The sequence below is a fragment of the Schistocerca piceifrons genome, chromosome X, assembly GCF_021461385.2.
Source record: "Schistocerca piceifrons isolate TAMUIC-IGC-003096 chromosome X, iqSchPice1.1, whole genome shotgun sequence".
In the NCBI taxonomy this organism is placed as follows: domain Eukaryota; kingdom Metazoa; phylum Arthropoda; class Insecta; order Orthoptera; family Acrididae; genus Schistocerca; species Schistocerca piceifrons.
In genome coordinates this window covers 420,705,070-420,726,304 of record NC_060149.1, presented here as the reverse complement: position 1 = coordinate 420,726,304, position 21,235 = coordinate 420,705,070, and the positions used below count along the sequence as shown (strand labels likewise).

The 21,235-nt window shown below is 41.8% G+C and overlaps 1 protein-coding gene across 1 annotated transcript in view; it reads right to left on the bottom strand.

Moving 5' to 3' along the window:
* Positions 1-872: 872 nt before the first annotated feature.
* Positions 873-21,235, bottom strand: part of LOC124721894 (homeotic protein female sterile) — a 564,607-nt gene continuing 544,244 nt past the window's right edge. Inside the window, exons 6-7 of the mRNA XM_047247046.1 lie at positions 19,424-19,780; positions 873-5,873 (exon numbers count right to left, since the gene is read on the bottom strand). Coding sequence (XP_047103002.1) covers positions 5,442-5,873; positions 19,424-19,780 — 789 coding nt within the window. The 3' untranslated portion in view covers positions 873-5,441. The remainder of the gene's footprint in view (positions 5,874-19,423; positions 19,781-21,235) is intronic.

The following is a 21,235-nucleotide window of genomic DNA, read 5'->3' as shown; positions in this document are numbered from 1 at the left end:
ATCATTTCATCAATTTGTTCTATAAACAATGCCAGAATGGGCTGAACCTCCTGTATGGTAGAATCTCAGACAATTATTTCTAGAAATGATAATTTAATAGGTGATAAAATTATACCAACATATACCTTTTGCAGATAAATGTTACTTTGCACATTGAAACCTTATCGTGATGAGGTTCTCTCAGACAGTGGGAAAATGCTAAATAGCGTATTTGGGAATTAATTATTCATCTCATTATTGTCAATTAAACCAGTTGAGTAGACAACTTCACTAACATAGATTTATACTGAATTAGAACAAAAGCATGAGCAAGTAACTATTGCCACAGCAATATATCTCTTACTGTTTTGCTCAACTACCTCCCTTTATACCTCAATTATAAGACTTACTATCAGTTTCCCACTTCAACAGTCTTCTCTACTCAAACCATTTGTTGGTACAACTTTTTTTGACAAGTAGTCCATCTATGGATGACCAGGCACAGTACCTTTCATGTAACTGCTGAAAATGTTTCATTACACTGACTAATCTTCTTGAGGCACTATAAATTCCTTCTCTTCCTGTCAGGTTTAAATTTTACTCTAATAGATTGGATGCTCAAACACATAATTCTACAACAGCAATAACACTTCTTGCCTTCTATAAACAGTTTTTCAGTGGAGAGGAATAGCCAACCCTATCATATGAATGAAAACAGCGTCAAAGTGGAACAAGGTATGGTGTGAATTAGGAGAAGTGAAATGGTTACAACAAATCACATGGGTTTCACATTTAAGAACTTTCTTAAATGAACATCATTTCTTTAATTCATTAAGGAGATTTGAGAGATTTTATTATATATCTCATACACATTACAGTGAAGAAAACCTGCACAATCACATATTCTTTATAATGAATTTTCAGTGAATCCCATTCAAACTGACTAAGTTATACAGCAAATGGTACTGATCTTAAATATATTAATGAAATAATTTTCTAACAATCAGTAAACCATATTCTCAGTAATTGGCTACAGCTACAGAAGGAACAACAACTGTCACTTTGAGTTTAAAACCTAACTGCTTTGTAGATATCAGTTTTGTAATCAGAAGTGACAAACAAAATAAGTGTCTGTGGCTGCATTCAGCTGGCACAAGTGCCTTTCACAACAACAGATATATTTAAAAATTAACTAATCATAACAAAGGATTAATTTTTAACTTTTGTACAAAAACAAGGTATTTCAAATAATTTGAATCACAAAGGAAGTACACTTAATCAATTCAAAAATATTAAAACATTTCATGAATGTTTACTTTTGTTGATATTCTGGGCAAGCTACATTAGGAAACAACCATTTATTGGTTATATAATGTATAATTTCAGAAAGAAATATATTTATCATTTTAATTCAGTCTGATCTAGTATATGCATTTATAATTATTAAATTGATATAGTAAATTTTGTGCACAACATATGTGCTTTTTAAAATGTCATGCATCAATTCATCTGCCACATTAGTTGTTTTCTGGAGACTAGGGAGATAACAAGTACTGCAGTTGCACACTTTGACACTCTTAATAAAGTAGCAAGCTGTAAGTGTCAGCCACATTTTATCACATTTCTCTTTACCCACTTACAAATGATTACATGATTGGATTTTAAAATATTTCAATCTTAAATACACTTATTAAATAAATGGATGAGGCCAATACTGTTAAATACTGGTGATGGGAAAGGGGGGATTAAGGCTCTGGATAATACATCATACATATTTGAAATACTTCTGTTGAAGCTGTTCTTTGGCAGCATACGTAGGCCATTAAGCTGGACAAATTATCTACTGGATTAAGATATCCAGTCTTCATTCCAGCACAGTGTTACTAACTGAAATTTTATTTTTCAATTGTATTCAGTGCTATGACTTTCCTGAAACAAAATCTATTATTCAGTTGACAATTGCTGTGCAAACTACGTGTCTCCTCCTGACATAAACCTTCATAGTTCTTCTGTATAATACATCTCAAGCCAAAAAGATCTCTTACTGCAAATGTTAATTTTGTCTTTATTAAATTTCATGTTCAAAGCTCAGCAATAGTGTTCCTCAATTTTACAACCATATGTATAACAAAAATGATGGAGATGAGGTTCTCAAAAAAGTTAGCAGATATTAACCTATTTACAGGTATTCAAACCAAATAAACTCAAGCACATATTTGAAAATATTAAGAGCAGCATGTTAATTTCTGGTATGTATTTAGTGAGAAACTTAATTTTAAAAGTAAATGCTAAAAAATGCGAAGCACATGTTGTTGTGAACAATCAGTACAGTTTTATTCTACCCATTTCAGAAATAAGTATCTCTTACTCAGAACGTATTTGCATAATGGCAGAACAGCATCACCTGTACTTACAGTAGCATTGGAACTACAGTTGTAAAATAAAATTTTTGTGCTGTTAAATGCTGGTCATGATGTAATAGGAGCATCTGCTTAGTGATATTTGTAAAAGTCAATGGTTTTAGACATCCAGTGAACATATTGTCATATCATTTTGTTATATTTTTACATACTCAAAATGATCTGAAATGTGAAACTGTTAATTGTAAATTAAACATTCCTTGCTGTAGAAATGGTTCTCAGACGTTCAGATGCTTACACAAATGGAAAGGATAGCAAAATGAGGTTGTACCAAACTTCCCTTAAGTATTTTGTTAAAAAAAATTTTGATGACCTTGCCTGCATGGTATTTGACAGTCATCATCTGTAAAAAAATTGAAAAATTATTTATTTTTTGAGTGGTGCATGTTCAGTTTCACTTACAATAATTTAAAAACCTAATTTTGTTAGCTTACAGCATTTTATAAATGCAGAGGAAAGATTTAGCAATCATACAGTCTACACTGTCTCCTGGGAATACTGGTTTCACTTGTCTCAAGCAATGTTGAAAATTGTAGGAAGGGAGCTGGAAGTGGATGGTGACCAACATTGTAAGCAGTTTGGTATCCAGTGTTGTAAATAGCTTTTTTGAAAGAGAAACTGTGGAGTTTTAAGGACTATTGCTGTCTTTTGCCTTTCAGGCAGAACTAATGTTCTTCACCAGGCATCACATCAACATTCATCTGACATACTACGGTAGTCACTTGCACGTATCACTTGTGTTTACATTGTGACAAATCTGTGAGAATTTTTGGAGCAGTTACTATTTGAGATGAACATAGGTAATATCAGAATTGGTGAAGTCTCAATGCCCATATTATAGACAAGTAGTTCATTGAGAAATATATTAGTACATAATTCTCAAAATGAGTAATTCCTGAAATTTTTATTATTAAAACATGCATTTAATTGCAACAAATAAAATTTATAAGGTGGTGACAGGCAGAAAATATGTTCAGTGAATGGCTAATCTGTGATTATACAAATCTGGCAGTGCTCATGGTAATACTGGTGCTGATGAGTACAATACCGTTCACAGCTTACATGAACGGTGCATTTGCTATGCTAAAAACAACACAGAAATTTGGTTAGTTATCACATTACCTCTACATACAGGTAGTAACATTTTATTTTAGAATAAAAGGAAGTGTTTCAGCAGACGATTAGTTTGTAGATTTAAACTAGCAATGTGTAGCCCTTCTTTGAACCAGATACTATCGTGTACATGGAGCAGTAATAGATGAAAACAGGTATAAAAGGTGGCACATGATAGTTTCACTTGAATTGCAACAGAAACTGTGAAACATATCATCTTTGTCATAAAAAATGCAAAATATGATTAGTTGTCTAGAAAATTTCAAGGAATATTATCATTGAGAGAAGACATGCACAGTAGAAAAAATATCAGTAATGGCTGAGTGATGATCCCTCCAAAATCACATAAAATGACCAAATCAATGTCACTGTAGTCCTAACTATAATCATGAGTATGCTATGCTATTTTATAAGCAGCATTGTATCAGGAACTCATGCTGAACACTGAACTGGACGAAAATGAGAACTTCATGGAAACTGCTTTACATCACTTTAGCGAAGAAACATACATAATATTATAGATATGCACCAACAGCAAGTCTTCTCATGCTTTGAGATATGGCAGCACAGTATTTTGCAAAACAGGTGCTCTTCTATCTTGCAGTGTCACTGTACTGGTAAAGATCCTATCACTGGTTATATGGTCCTTTGCTTTTTCTATGGCATCATATCTGTCTAAAAGCAGAACTAGCAGGAAGTATCAACTACATTTATATGCACTTCACTTATAGGCTCACAATACACTCAAATTAACAGTATTAGTTAATATATAGGTGCACAATTATATAATAATAGTTCTGACTAATGCAAAATGATTCCACCATCTTATTTATGTAGATGACTAAGAATCACTTTCGATAATAACTGTAAGCTGTTACATCTAATGCAAAAGGTTTCTCAGTGCACCCATTGCTTGAATAGTTTGATACAGCAGTCACATAATTGGTTGACAACTGTCTGGAACCATAAATCTTTGATTTGAAATATTATTGGTACAATACTACATCAAGAAACACGAATTTCTTTTTGGCTATTTTAGTATCGAAATTTTAAAGATTCTTTTTTTTTGGAGAAGGAAGACCTACACGATTATCAGTCAGTAGACACGAAAAAGATAACACAGTAGTTCCGAGAATGATATTACCACTGCGGAAAAATGTTCAGATTCATCCTTGATATGAACAGGTAGACAATAGCTCCAAGTGTAAGGTTACAACAGTAATTACAAACAATGATAATAAAGGAAGGAGGAATTTTACACATTCCTGCATTAAATTAAACTATTATGTACAAAAATGTTAACAAAAGTACAATCTACTCGAGTCTGTAAGTATTTAATACACACAAACATCAATAAATTCCAGACATCTTAATTCCTACAACTCCCCCTCCTGAAAAGGAAACAGAAACCATCCATCTTACCAATAATGTTTTTGGAGGTATTACACCTGGTTGAATAGTTTCTGAGGTACTGACGCAGACACAAGCAAGCAATATAGTCCAAGTAAGGGTGTCATCACCAATCAAATAACAGATGAAAAACAGACAACTGCATCAAAATAGCTGGCACATTTTTGATATAGCTATTTTCATAGACGTGTCACCATTCTGTTATCGAATCCAGTCTGTATCAGTGTCGAAAACCCCAAATTTTCAAATACGTGCCTCTACTTCATTTAAAGTACAATTGCAGAACTTCAGTTCTTTGAACTGTAACATTCACAAAGTCACTTATATGAGGGAGGAGTAGGTAAAATATTGCAGCAATTCCTCAAGAAACAACATCATCCATATTGCAGTCTCACAGCTCGCTAAAGCATATACTGATAATGCAGCTCCAAATGTGCCAAATTCACAAATGAAGCATGCTGCAGACTTTTTTTCTTGTAACTTCAGGCAATTTATAATCACCTACAGTTTCCCCCGCCATCACGCATACGATTGGTCTAATGACACTGCCAGCTTGTTGCCTTTATCAACCCAGTTTCGCAGACGACCGCGAAGTTCCTCCAGAGATTTTGACTTTGCTTTATTTATTCGTTTGTACTTGACATCCTTGGGCTTTGTTACTGATCTGTGGTTGCTCATAACACGATTGTAAGTTGTCATGACTCGGTGGTGTGGAGACTGCGGCGTCGGAGGACTTTCGTGCAGCCGCTCGAAGCTGCCGTAGAGTGCTTGCAGCCTGCCGCTGCACGCGTCTTCATCTGGAGCATCTTCAGGCCCTGACGCAGCATTGTCAGCTGAGGAGCTGCTGTCAGCAGCCTGTGCCCCTGATACTGAGGCCGAGGCCGATGCTGATGGTGATGGTGATGGTGAGTTCGTCTGCTCTCCCTCTCCATCTTCTTCAACGCTGTATACCTGCAATTGTAAAAGTGCATCTAAAAATCTGTCAAGTATTTTAGAGTAGGTTGCGTAGCAATGTTTAATCACTCAGTAAGAGACACTATTGAGTGCCTATGTATATACGAGGGTGGAACTTAAATAGTGGCAACTATTTATTCAGAACCGATACAAAAGAGTTATATGTTTGCACCTGTTACTGTCCTTCAAAGGCCGGCCCGAGTGGCCGAGCGGTTCTAGGCGCTACAGTCTGGAACCGCACGACGGCTACGGTCGCAGGTTCGAATCCTGCCTCGGGCATGGATGTGTGTGATGTCCTTAGGTTAGTTAGGTTTAAGTAGTTCTAAGTTCTAGGGAACTGATGACCTCAACAGTTAAGTCCCATAGTGCTCAGAGCCATTTTGTTCTTCAAAGTAGTCACCAGCGTTGTGTAGAACACGTTGCCACCGATGTGGAAGGCGTAGTATACCGTTAGCAGAGCCTGTTCTGTTGGTGGTTCGAATGGAGCGGTGTAAAGTTTCGGTGATTCTCGTATACGACTGTGATGGTATTATCCTAACGCATTACGTTCCTCCGCGGCAGACCGTCAATGCACAGTATTACTGTTCGTTTTTGGAGCATCACCTGCGACCAGCTTTACGAAAGAAGCGGCGACACTTTCTGCGCAATCCACTTATTATTTTGCACGACAATGTGCGGGCGCATACAGCGGAAGCTGTGGATGCTCTGTTCAGTCGATGGGACTGGGAAGTACTGTACATCCACCATACTCCCTGGACATAAGTCCTTATGACTTTCATTTGATTTCGATGCTGAAGGAACCACTTCGTGACATTCGCTTCAGAAATTTTCCAGAGATTCGACAGGCAGTAGGCCGCTCCATTCGCACGATCAACAGAACAGGTCTGCTAACGGTATACTATGCCTTCCAAATCTCTGGCAACGGGTCCTACACAACACTGGTGACTTCTTTGAAGGACAAAAAATGGTTCAAATGGCTCTAAGCACCATGGGACTTAATATCTGAGGTCATCAGTCCCCTAGGCTTAGAAGAGGGGCAGCGGCCTTTTCAGTAGTTGCAGGGGCAACAGTCTGGATGATTGATTGATGTGGCCTTGTAACACTAACACAAATGGCCTTGCTGTGCTGGTACTGCGAACGGCTGAAAGCAGGGGGAAACTACGGCCGTAATTTTTCCCGAGGGCATGCAGCTTTACTGTATGATTAAATGACGATGGCATCCTCTTGGGTAAAATATTCCGGAGGTAAAATAGTCCCCCATTCGGATCTCCGGGAGGGGACTACTCAAGAGGATGTCGTTATCGGGAGAAAGAAAACTGGCGTTCTACGGATCGGAGCGTGGAATGTCAGATCCCTTAATCGGGCAGGTAGGTTAGAAAATTTAAAAAGGGAAATGGATGGGTTAAAGTTAGATATAGTGGGAATTAGTGAAGTTCGGTGGCAGGAGGAATAAGACTTCTGGTCAGGTGACTACAGGGTTATAAATACAAAATCAAATAGGGGTAATTCAGGAGTAGGTTTAATAATGAATAAAAAAAATAGGAGTGCGGGTAAGCTACTACGAACAGCATAGTGAACGCATTATTGTGGCCAAGATAGACACGAAGCCCATGCCTACCACACTAGTACAAGTTTATATGCCAACTAGCTGCAGATAATGAAGAAATTGAAGAAATGTATGATGAGATAAAAGAAATTATTCAGGTAGTGAAGGGAGACGAAAATTTAATAGTCATGGGTGACTGGAATTCAAGAGTAGGAAAAGGGAGAGAAGGATACATAGTAGGTGAATATGGCTTGGGGCTAAGAAATGAAAGAGGAAGCCGCCTGGTAGAATTTTGCGCAGAGCATAACTTAATCATAGCTAACACTTGGTTTAAGAATCATGAAAGAAGGTTGTACACATGGAAGAACCCTGGAGATACTAGTAGGTATCAGATAGATTATATAATGGTAAGGCAGAGATTTAGGAACCAGATTTTAAATTGTCAGGCATTTCCAGGGGCAGATGTTGATTCTGACCACAATCTATTGGTTATGACCTGTAGATTAAAACTGAAGAAACTGCAAAAAGGTGGGAATTTAAGGAGATGGGACCTGGATAAACTGAAAGAACCAGAGGTTGTACAGAGTTTCAGGGAGAGCATAAGGGAACAATCGACAAGAATTGGGGAAAGAAATACAGTAGAAGAAGAATGGGTAGCTTTTTCAAGTAGGTAAAAAGACGAGGGCTAGTAGAAATTCTTGGGTAACAGAAGAAATATTGAATTTAATTGATGAAAGGAGAAAATATAAAAATGCAGTAAACGAAGCAGGCAAAAAGGAATACAAACGTCTCAAAAATGAGATCGACAGGAAGTGCGAAGTGGCTAAGCAGGGATGGCAAGAGAACAAATTTAAGGATGTAAAGGCTTATCTCACTAGGGGTAAGATAGATACTGCCTACAGGAAAATTAAAGAGACCTTTGGAGATAAGAGAACCATTTGTATGAACATCAAGAGCTCAGATGGAAACGCAGTTCTAAGCAAAGAAGGGAAAGCAGAAAGATGGAAGGAGTATATAGAGGGTATATACAAGGGTGATGTACTTGAGGACAATATTATGGAAATGGAACAGGATGTATTTGAAGATGAAATGGGAGATATGATACTGCGTGAAGAGTTTGACAGAGCACTGAAAGACCTGAGTCGGAACAAGGCCCCCGGAGTAGACAGCATTCCATTGGAACTACTGACGGCCTTGGGAGAGCCAGTCCTGTCAAAACTCTACCATCTGGTGAGCAAGATGTATGAGACAGGCGAAATACCCTCAGACTTCAAGAAGAATATAATAATTCCAATACCAAAGAAAGCAGGTGTTGACAGATGTGAAAATTACCGAACTATCAGTTTAATAAGGCACAGCTGCAAAATACTAACACTAATTCTTTACAGACGAATGGAAAAACTAGTAGAAGCCAACCTCGGGGAAGATCAGTTTGGATTCCGTAGAAATGTTGGAACACGTGAGGCAATACTGACCCTGCGACTTATCTTAGAAGCTAGATTAAGGAAAGGCAAACCTACGTTTCTAGCATTTGTAGACTTAGAGAAAGCTTTTGACTATGTTGATTGGAATACTCTCTTTCAAATTCTAAAGGTGGCAGGGGTAAAATACAGGGGGCGAAAAGCTATTTACAATTTGTACAGAAAACAGATGGCAGTTATAAAAGTCGAGGGACATCAAAGGGAAGCGGTGGTTGGGAAGGGAGTGAGACAGGGTTGTAGCCTCTCCCCGATGTTATTCAATCTCTATATTGAGCAAGCAGTGAAGGAAACAAAACAAAAATTCGTAGTAGGAATTAAAATTCGGAGTAGGTATTATAATCCATGGAGAAGAAATAAAACTTTGAGGTTCGCCGATGACATTGTAATTCTGTCAGAGACAGCAAAGGACTTGGAAGAGCAGTTGAATGGAATGGACAGTGTCTTGAAAGGAGGATATAAGATGATCAACAAAAGCAAAACGAGGATAATGGAATGTAGTCGAATTAAGTCGGGTGATGCTGAGGGAATTAGATTAGGAAATGAGACACTTAAAGTAGTAAAGGAGTTTTGCTATTTGGGGAGAAAAATAACTGATGACGGTCAAAGCAGAGAGGATATAAAATGTAGACTGCCAATGGCAAGGAAAGCGTTTCAGAAGAAGAAAAATTTGTTAACATCGAGTATAGATTTAAGTGTCAGGCGGTCTTTTCTGAAAGTATTTGTATGGAGTGTAGCCATGTGTGGAAGTGAAACGTGGACGATAAATAGCTTAGACAAGAAGAGAATAGAAGCTTTCGAAATGTGGTGCTGCAGAAGAATGCTGAAGATTAGATGGGTAGATCACATAACTAATGAGGAGGTATTGAATAAAATTGGGGAGAACAGGAGTTAGTGGCACAACTTGAGAAGAAGAAGGGATCGGTTGGTAGGACATGTCCTGAGACATGGAGGGATCACCAATTTAGTATTGGAGAGCAGCGTGGAGGGTAAAAATCGCACAGGGAGACCAAGAGATGAATACATTAAGCAGATTCAGAAGGATGTAGGCTGCAGTAGGTACTGGGAGACGAAGAAGCTTGCACAGGATAGAGTAGCATGGAGAGCTGCATCAAACCAGTCTCAGGACTGAAGACCACAACAACACAACCTAAGGACATAACACACATCCATGCCAGTGGCAGGATTAAAACCTGCGACCGAAGCAGCAGCGCGGTTCCAGACTGAAGCGCCTAGAACCGCTCGGCCATAGCGGCCGGCCTTGAAGGACTGTAACAGGTGCAAACATGTACCTCTTTTGTATCGATTGTGAATAAATAGTTGCCACTATTTAAGTTCCAACCCTCGTATATTAAATGTTCAAAAGTATCCAGACACGTAGTAGTGGACGGTAACATGGGGTGTGTGCAGACTTCCCTTTATGAAAGTTTGGACCCTCCTGGAGGGGGCGGGGGGTTGAGGTCCACATTCAATGATATGTCAATCTCTGTGGAGGAACGTCATCCAATTTCTCCTCAACAGCGGTAAGCAGAGAATGTAGTGATGCTGGACGCTATACTCTGGAGCGAAACCGACGCTCTTTCTTGTCCCAATGGTGTTCCATTTGGTTCAGCTCGGGACTCTGGGTAGGCCAGGCAATTGCATGAAAGTTATTGTCCACAAACTATTTCCTCGCAGGTGCTGTCTTATGAGAAGTTGCACTACCCTGCCGATACAAACAAGGGACAAGAACCTGAGCATGTAGAACACACTCATACCGTAACCCCACCTCCCTCCTCCTCCTCCGTTCTTCACTGTTGGCGCAACACATGATAGTAGGTAATGTTTTCCCGGCATTCGCAAAAACGCAAACAATTTCATCGGATTGCGACAGGATATAGCGTGATTCATCATTCCGCATCACTAGTTTCCTGTCGTTTAATGTCTAGTAGAGTTTCCCTTTACATCAGTTTCAAGTGTCACTTAGTACTCACCACAGAAATGTGTGGCTTACAAGGAGCTGATCGACGATTGCACACCAGACATTTTTAACGCCCTACGCTGGTAGAACTTTGGAACTCAAGAGTTATTCCTTCCGCTGATTTCATGTGGTTTTTTTTTTATGACACTCCGCATTGCCTCGATGATCCCTGTCTGTCAGTACATGAGGTTTGCCGTATCTTGGTTTACCTGTCGTTGTTGACTGGTGTTTCCATTTCAGAATCACAATCACCAACTTGGATAACGGCAGAAGGGTTGAAATATCCTTGCTGGATATGTTACTCAGGTGACATGCAATGAGTAGTCCGAGCACACTGATCTCCCGATCGACCCATTCGGCAGTTACTGCTTCTCTATTAATAATAATAATAATGATGATGATGAGCGTATGGCATTGGTGGCCGGGAGACCCCTCGCGGGGCGGTTCAGCCGCCGCTCCACAAGCTTTTTAACGCCACTACGGTGACTTCCGAGTGTATGAGGATGAAATGATGATGAAAGACACACAACAGCCAGTCATCTCGAGGCAGAGAAAATCCCTGATCCCGCCGGGAATCGAACCCGAGACCCCGTGCACGGGAAGCGAGAACGCTACCGCAAGACCACGAGCCGCGGACGCTCCTCTATTATTAATGCAGTACTCCCCACCTCCTTATATATTGGCGGGTCCGCCTCTCGTGACATCTATTGACCAATTCCGCATTACATACGATGTCCCGACACTTGTAATCAGATAGTGTATATGCTATACGGACGCGCAATGTATCTCAACGTACGAAGTTACTAACAACGAACTCTTGGAAAAGCGAAACTTTATTGTCACATGGTGGTCAGTCAGTCAGTGTAACTTATCATTTTAAATTCTCAGGACTGAGGGTAGATGGAAGTATTTCTTGAAATATAAAGTTCAAGATCTTGTACAGAAACTGAATGCTATTTTCTTCGATATAAGAAAGATTCCTGTTTATAACAATGAAACACAAAAGTTAGTTTACTTTGCTTGCTTCCTCTCTATTATCCCCCATGGTGTTATATTTTGCGGCAACTCTAAGCACTCACCAAGAATATTCTTAGCTCAAGATAGGGCGGTAAGGCTGATCTGCTGTTCGCGAACTCTGTGCAGGTGTCTCGGAATTCCAACTCTGCCATCTCTATACATACATTCCTTAATGGATTATTGGCTCATTCATATAAACTACACACTTGTTCAGTGAATACTAGGGGAAACCTATTAGTAAATGGATAACACTTCCTAACTATTCACCGCAACTTGAACTCTTCTTTTGATGGTCCGTGTCCAGGTAAAACATTATGGGACTGTGGATCCACCTTGATGAAAACACTATTTGTTTTAATTATGCAAACTAATCTCGGCAAAATGCCACTATCTTCAGGGGGTTCCTTTATTCTAAAACGTGAAAATTAACATCGTTAAATTATATAACGAAAATCATTTTTATATGTCGCACTGTTAGCTTCCAGATACGTGTGCGAATATTCTTACAGTACCTTTTTACTTTTATAATCACTTCATATTTCTGTGTTTGTTGTAGTTTTTAGACATACAGCGTGTCTTCTGCAAGAGACATGAGGAGCTATCATTAACAAATATAAAATAACGAACTCGAAAACGTGTTATGAAAATTAAGTCTGCGACTGTGTTGAGACAATTTTGAACGATAACGTTTTATGTCATTTATAGGCGTTATCTGATCAACGTTGCTCCTAAGAGAACGGAACAAGCGTAACTTTCACTTTGACAGCAATTCAGATATTATGCCATGTTTCTTTGTCGTGATGTATCGCGTGTCGCGCGAATTTTGAATACTGCAGCGGAAATTCTGATGAGTTCTACGTCATTATACGCTGGGGAATGTGGGAGGTAGAGCGTGCGAATGTGTACATGCGTGTGAGTAAGTTTTCTTAAAGCAGTGAAGAATGTGTTGTTAACGTTAATTCACAGTGTATGCTACCCCTGTTTCACAACATAGAGATAGCTTCGAAGTGGCATGAGAACTGTCACTCTTTGGAGCTCTCAGGAGTTTTATATAACTTAATCATAAATTACAGCTTGTTTCGCCTGTATATTGAGTTTGACAGGAGTTGCACGTGAGTTGGTATATTCCTGCATTGCTTAATTTGTTTGGAGTACTATTTTCTGCTCTTAGGCTTGTTTAGGTGTTTTTTATTCTGTATGCTGTTGGAATCCCTTGCCCCTTCATAATGTTTCCAGTTCTGTACTACTATATTGTGTTAGTGTGTACTGTTTGCTTTTCAGATGTAGTATGCTATGTTGTGTTGTGTTGTGTGTGTCCTCCGCCTCTGTTTTCTCAGTTAGTTGTGCACTGCGTCAGTGGCCACTTTGACTATCTTTCACTTTTATTTTGTCGCTGTGCTTGCTTATGGTGTGTTTTGTGTTCATTATCAATAACAATTTATGTGATTATTTTTAGTTTTCATGTGTAGTTTTGAGACTTGTTCTGTTTACCATATGGAGCATGTGTCTAAAACTGGTATGTTTGTATGTTGTTGGGTGATTGGATGTGTTATGGATAACAGTGCTGGTGGTTGTGTGTTTTCTGTAGAGAGAAAATTCGGTTTGGTTGTTGTGTTATTGTGAGGTCCAGGAAATTTTATTTCTTGTTTTATTCAGTTTCCATTGTGAAGTGCGTTTGTTGTGTACTGTGCTGATGTTATTGTGTAGCTCTACTCCTTTGTGTTTCATCTATTAGAGAAATTTTGTCATCCACATATCACTACCAGTATACTATTTTTTACTCTTCTTGTTTCACAGTGTTCTACATCTACATCCATACTCCGCAAGCCACCTGACGGTGTGTGGCGGAGGGTACCCTGAGTACCTCTATCGGTTCTCCCTTCTATTCCAGTTTCGTATTGTTCGTGGAAAGAAGGATTGTCGGTATGCTTCTGTGTGGGCTCTAATCTCTCTGATTTTATCCTCATGGTCTCTTCGCGAGATATATGTAGGAGGGAGCAATATACTGCTTGACTCTTCGGTGAAGGTATGTTCTCGAAACTTTAACAAAAGCCCGTACCGAGCTACTGAGCGTCTCACCTGCTGAGTCTTCCACTGGAGTTTATCTATCATCTCCGTAACGCTTTCGCGATTACTAAATGATTCTGTAACGAAGCGCGCTGCTCTCCGTTGGATCTTCTCTATCAACCCAATCTGGTACGGATCCCACACTGGTGAGCAGTATTCAAGCAGTGGGCGAACAAGCGTACTGTAACCTACTTCCTTTGTTTTCGGATTGCATTTCCTCAAGATTCTTCCAATGAATCCGTCTGGCATCTGCTTTACCGACGATCAACTTTATATGATCATTCCGTTTTAAATCACTCCTAATGCGTACTCCCAGACAATTTATGGAATTAACTGCTTCCAGTTGCTGACCTGCTATTTTGTAGCTAAATGATAAGGGATCTATCTTTCTATGTATTCGCAGCACATTACACTTGTCTACATTGAGATTCAATTGCCATTCCCTGCACCATGCGTCAATTCGCTGCAGATCCTCTTGCATTTCGGTACAATTTTCCATTGTTACAACCTCTCGATACACCACAGCATCATCTGCAGAAAGCCTCAGTGAACTTCCTATGTCATCCACAAGGTCATTTATGTATATTGTGAATAACAACGGTCCTATGACACTCCCCTGCGGCACACCTGAAATCACTCTTACTTCGGAAGACTTCTCTCCATTGAGAATGACATGATGCGTTCTGTTATCTAGGAAATCTTCAATCCAATGACACAATTGGTCTGATAGTCCACATGCTCTTACTTTGTTCATTAAACGACTGTGGGGAACTGTATCGAACGCCTTGCGGAAGTCAAGAAACACGGCATCTACCTGGGAACCCGTGCCTATGGCCCTCTGAGTCTTGTGGACGAATAGCGCGAGCTGGGTTTCGCACGAGCGTCTTTTTCGAAACCCATGCTGATTCCTACAGAGTAGATTTCTAGCCTCCAGAAAAGTCATTATACTCGAACATAATACGTGTTCCAAAATTCTACAACTGATCGACGTTAGAGATATAGGTCTATAGTTCTGCACATCTGTTCGACGTCCCTTCTTAAAAACGGGGATGACCGGTGCCCTTTTCCAATCCTTTGGAACGCTACGCTCTTCTAGAGACCTACGGCACACCGCTGCAAGAAGGAGGGCAAGTTCCTTCGCGTACTCTGTGTAAAATCGAACTGGTATCCCATCAGGTCCAGCGACCTTTCCTCTTTTGAGCGATTTTAATTGTTTCTCTATCCCTCTGTCGTCTATTTCGATATCTACCATTTTGTCATCTGTACGACAATCTAGAGAAGGAACTACAGTGCAGTCTTCCTCTGTGAAACAGCTTTGGAGAAAGACATTTAGTATTTCGGCCTTTAGTCTGTCATCCTCTGTTTGAGTACCAGTGTTGCTGAACATTCTGTTGTCTATATGCTCCAAGAAAATAAAGAGTAAACGGAAATGGTGTGACAGTGGGTCAGTGCATGTATAGTCTCTCCTCTAGGCATCAGGTCGATACCAAACCACTGTGGCCTAATCTTTTTAGCGTTCAGAATTTGCATTTTTTTATTTTGTTGCGGTTAGTGAAAGATGCCAGTTCTTTGACTGGCATTTTGTTTATGGACATTCATACGAATCCCAGGTTTCGTCACCAGTAAAGATTTGGTTCAAAGACTCTTCACCATTCTTGAATGCTGTGTGAGGAATATTTGTGCAGCTGCCTACAGCCTGAACAACCATTAATAATATGGTAAAGAACTGATCGTGAAATTTCATTCATCATGAATATTCGTTCTTGCGCCATTAAAACTGATGTACCATTTTCGAACTGAAGCTTCGTTCGACACATGTCCATAAACTTCCGATATCTCTCTGTAAAGTCGGCCGGAGTGGCCGAGCGGTTCTAGGCGGTACAGTCTGGAACCGCGCGACCGCTACGGTCGCAGGTTCGAATCCTGCCTCAGGAATGGATGTGTGTGATGTCCTTAGCTTAGTTAGGTTTAAGTAGTTCTAAGTTATAGGGGACTGATGACCTGAGATGCTAAGTCCTGTAGTGCTCAGAGCCATTTGAGCCATCTCTCTGTAAATTTCGAAAGGGCACGCTTTTTTCGCATTCAGAAACCGTGATAAAGTACTAACTTCACATTTGGCTGGATCGCTAGTTTTTCACACTTTTAAAATCGCACAAATAAACAGTGACTGACTGTTGCTGTTCGCTTCATAGCGGCGCCAACGATTAGGAAGGTCAATGACACAGAGGCGGGGGTGGGAAGATAATTGCGTGGCTTGTCATAGCAAAACGATCTTTACTCTTAGACTGACCCCCGTACGTAAGTACATACGTAGATTCAGTCCTTTGTTTGATCCTGGCGACACGTGTCAGCGAATTGAGCACCGCCCGGTAATCACGCACCTCGCGTCCTGTAGCGATATATCATCTTTCTCCTGGCCTGTCATTCTGGTTAGTTATTCTCGATTTGGTTATGTTAGTGGCAGAGGGTGACCGAAGGCCCTTCCCCCTCCATCCCCCCTTCCCCTTCTGGGAAGGAATTTGTAAACCTTATCTGTCTGCGTCTCGTGTTAGCCCATGTCAATGTTTGAGAAAATTTTCGAAATTTTTGTGAATCGCGTAACTTAGGCGGAACTTGGGTATCAGCATGGAATTAACCTAGTCGTATGTGGGAAACCGCCTACAAACCACATCCAGGCTGGCCGGCACACCCGCCCTCGTCATTAATCCACCGGGCGGGTTCGATTCGGGCCCTTCGCGTCTCCCTGAATCCTGGAAGCGGCGAGATAACGTGCGCGCATTCCGGGCGGGTCGCCAAATGGTGGTAAACCAGTAAACACCTGATTCCTTAAAGAATCGAACTCCCATGTATAAGAAGGATTGAACTGTCTGATTACAAATGAGTCAATGTGTTAAATATTTACAATGTTGCGTAAAGTTCGTTGGAGGTCGTTAAGTGCTCTCATTGCAAGACACTGGATGAATCTAGTCTGGCTAAGTCGTGCTGCATAAAAAAGTAGCTAGTTTTTCACGCATCTCAATGTTCATGGCATCATATCTCATGAACTGTGTGTCGTAAAACAATACAATTTTGCAGGTACATCGAGTGATATTTACATACACTTAGGTGACAAAAGCCATGGATACCTCCTAATACGGAGCTCCTTTTGTCTGGTGTAGTACAGCAGCTCGACATGGCATGGAGTCACCATGTCGCTGGAAGTCCCCTGCTGAAATATTGAGCCATGCTGCCCCTATAGCCGTCCATAATTGCGAATTTGTTGCTGGTGCAGGTTTTGTCCACGCACTGCCTTCTATGGGATTCACGTCGGGCGATCTACGTGGCCAAATCATTGGCTCGAATTGTCCAGGATGTTCTTCAGACCAATTGCAAACAATTGTGGTCAAGTGACATTACATCGTTGTTTGCCGAACAAGAAGTACATGAATGGCTCCAAATGGTCTCCAAGTAGTCGAACATATCTATTTCCGGTCAATGATCGGTTCAGTTGGTCAGAAGACCCAGTTGGTTCCAAGTAAACACAACCCACAATGTTATGGAGCCATAACCAGCTTATGCCACGCCTTGTTGACAACTTGGGTCCATGGCTCCGTGCGGTCTGCGCCACACTCCAACCCTACCATCAGCTCTTACCAAATGAAATCGGGACTCCTCTGGTAAGGCCACTGTTTTCCAGTCTTATAGGGTTCAACCGACATGACCACGAGCCCAGGAGAGGCGCTGGAGGCTATGTGGGGGGTGTGAGCGAAAATAGTTTCATAAATATTTAGAATTGTGTGTAACGTTTGATGGAAGTCGTGAAGTGGTCTCATTCCCGAATACTGTATGAATAAAGTCCTGGTATTTGCACGCCGTTAGTTGCGCTGCCTCTAGACAAACTGTTTCTAATTGCAATACTTGTCGTATTGCGTTAAAGTTGTAAGATAAGATTATGTTTCTTCCTGAGTATACAGGGTGTATCAAAAAGAATTATCCGATTTAAAAAAGTCATAACTATTTTGTTATGTGAGATATGAGCTTCAACAATGTACTTTTGGAAAAAGCAAACTTTCGAGTTTTACATGGTTCCTGCTAGGTAGCAGCAGTGTGCACCCACTTCAGTTCTAGTAAAAATGGTGTCGGGACAACAGAAAGCGTTTTGTGTTCTACGTTTTGCACAGTAATAACTGTTCAGCCTGGCTTTCGTACTAGGTATGGTGTGAATCTTCCTGCAGCACAGAGCATTAGACGATGGCATGAACAATTCCGAGAGACAGGTTATATCTGTAAAGGCAAACCGCCGGACCGTCCCCGAGTGTCTGACGCAGATGTCGAACGCATCCGCCATAGTTTCACGAGGAGTCCGCAGAAATCCGTTCGCGTGCAGCTAGACTGCTCAAAATGCCTCCGATGACCGTCTGGCGTGTGTTGTGTTGACGTTTACGTATGAAACCATTCAAAATTCAGCTACTGCAAGCTCTTCGTGAAGGTGACAAACAACGTGTGGGGTTCTGTAATTCGTTCTTGGTAAGGTGGAGGATGAAAGTTTTCTTCGACTCTAAGTATTTAGTGACGAGGCAATATTCCATTTAAATGGAAAGGTGGACCGTTATAATGTGAGAATATGGGGCACGAAACAATCACATTAAGTTGTACAACATGAGAGGGACTCTCCAAAATGTAATGTGTTTTGCGCAGTTTCACGGGAAAAGGTGTATGGTCCATTTTTCTTGGCCGAGAACACTGTTACAGGAAGCACATATCTCGATATGCTTGAGAACTTTCTTTTCCCACAGTTGGAGACTGATTCGAACGACTTCGTTTACCAGCAGGATGGGGCACCGCCACACTGGCGTCAGGAAGTGCGGGAATTTTTAAATCAAAGGATTACTAAACGACGGATCGGTCGCACTGGACCAAATGACTCAGCCTTACATTACTGGCCTCCAAGGTCACCGAACCGGACTGAATGTGATTATTTCTTGTGTGTGTGTGTGTGTGTGTGTGTGGGGGGGGGGGGGGGTATCAAAGCCTCTGTTTATGTGCCTCCGTTACCAACAACAATGAAAGACCTGAGATATCGCATAACAGCAGCTGTGGAAGCTGTAGCTCAAGACATGCTCGCTGCAGTGTGGGAGCAATTTGAATATCGCATTAACATATGCCGTGCATCTCGAGGGGGACATGTTGAACACCTACGAAAAGCTAAAAAAAACTTTGAGTTTCCCCTTCATCAAAAAATAAAATTCGTTGTATACGTTTTTTAGTTTGAGAAACAGAGACGTGCCAAATCGGATGATTCTTATTGGTACACCCTGAATTATTGCATCACATTAAATTTTTAAAATCCGTCAACAGTTTCACGAAATATGGAAAATCAAAGTTTTTTCACTCTGGAAGCCGTTAGATAGGCAACCTGCAGCTGTTAGAGTGTTCCGGGATATCGGCTTAGGAATATAGATGACGAGACTATTTTATTAACTGCGCAGAGGGCACTCACAGTCTCGAGGATCTCCGGGCGGCGCAGGAAGCCGTTGGAGCGGCGCAGCGACGGGTACTTGGGCTGCTCGAGGGCGTCGGAGACGCTGCGCACGACGGCGACGGCGCCGCCGCTGCGGCCGGCGTAGCGGCCGTGGTGCCACGCGTGGCCGGCGCCGACCTGCCCGTGGCCGTGGCCGTGCGCGTGCGCAGACGGCCCGTGGCCGTGGCCGTGCGCGGAGCTCGTCTCGCCGTCGCCCTCCTCCATGATGACGGCGCTGTCACTGTCGTTGAGCGAATCCAGGTTCGTCGAAGCCTCCCCTGGCGGGGGTGACTCGCAGCAGTCCAGCCCGGCGTCTGCCAGTCGGGAGCGCAGCACCTGCAACATCCCAGACTGCGCTTTGCATCTCACTGTTCCAACTAATTCACGGTTTACCATTAGGAAGTATTGAAACACACCACTCTCTCTCTCTCTCTCTCTCTCTCTCTCTCTCTCTCTCCCACACACACACAAACACACACACACACACACACACACACACACACACACACACTCACACTGGCAGACACAGTGCACCAACACGCACCCTCCCTCCGTCATCACCTCAGCGCCCTACTCTACGCACACCACCTACAGCTGCCATGATCCCTCATAGTCAGCCCTAAGGCATGTGAGCAAGAACACGTGCAGTGTGCTACAATATACAGAGTGAGGCGAAATACACATCGGACTAAAAACAGTGGTAATAAACGTTGTTCACCTCGAAGAGGGACATCAGTTAATATAACGCTCGGCCCTATGCACCACCTCCAGGGGTGGGAGTGGGGGTGACTTTGGAATCTTAAACAGGAACTCCTATTTTTTATTGCAGACTTGGTTTCTCCGTGAAAAAATATGTAACTTTCAAACAGTTCAAATGGCTCCGAGCACTATGTGAGATCATTGCTACACCAAGAAGAAATGCAGATGGTAAACGGGTATTCATCGGACAAATACATTAAACTAGAACTGACATGTGATTACATTTTCACGCAATTTCGGTGCATAGATCCTGAGAAATCAGTACCCAGAACAACCACCTCTGGCCGTAATAATGGCCTTGATAAGCCTGGGCATTGAGTCAGACAGAGCTTTGATAGCGTGTACAGGTACAGCTGCCCATGCACCTTCAACACGATACCACAGTTCATCAAGAGTAGTGACTCGCGTATTGTGACGAGCCAGTTGCTCGGCCACCATTGGCCAGACGTTTTCAGTTGGTGAGAGATCTGTAGAATGTGCTGGCCAGGACAGCAGTCGAACATTTTCTGTATCCAGAAAGGCCCGCAAAGGGCCTGCAACATGTGGTCGTGCATTATCCTGCTGAAATGTAGGGTTTCGCAGGGATCGAATTAAGGGTAGGGCCACGGGTCGTAACACATCTGAAATGTAACGTCCACTGTTCAAAGTGCCATCAATGCGAACAAGAGGTGACCGAGACGTGTAACCAATGGCACCCCATACCATCACGCCGGGTGATACGCCAGTATGGCGATGACGAATACACGCTTCCAATGTGCGTTCTCCTCGATGTCGCCAAACACGGATGCGACCATCATGGTGCTGTAAACAGAACCTGGATTCATCCGAAAAAATGACGTTTTGCCATTCGTGCACCCAGGTTCGTCGTTGAGTAGACCATCGCACGCACTCCTGTCTGTGATGCAGCGTCAAGGGTAACCGGAGCCATGGTCTCCGAGCTGATAGTCCATGCTGCTGCAAGCGTCGTCGAACTGTTCGTGCATATGGTTGTTGTCTTGCAAACGTCCCCATCTGTTGACTCAGGGATCGAGA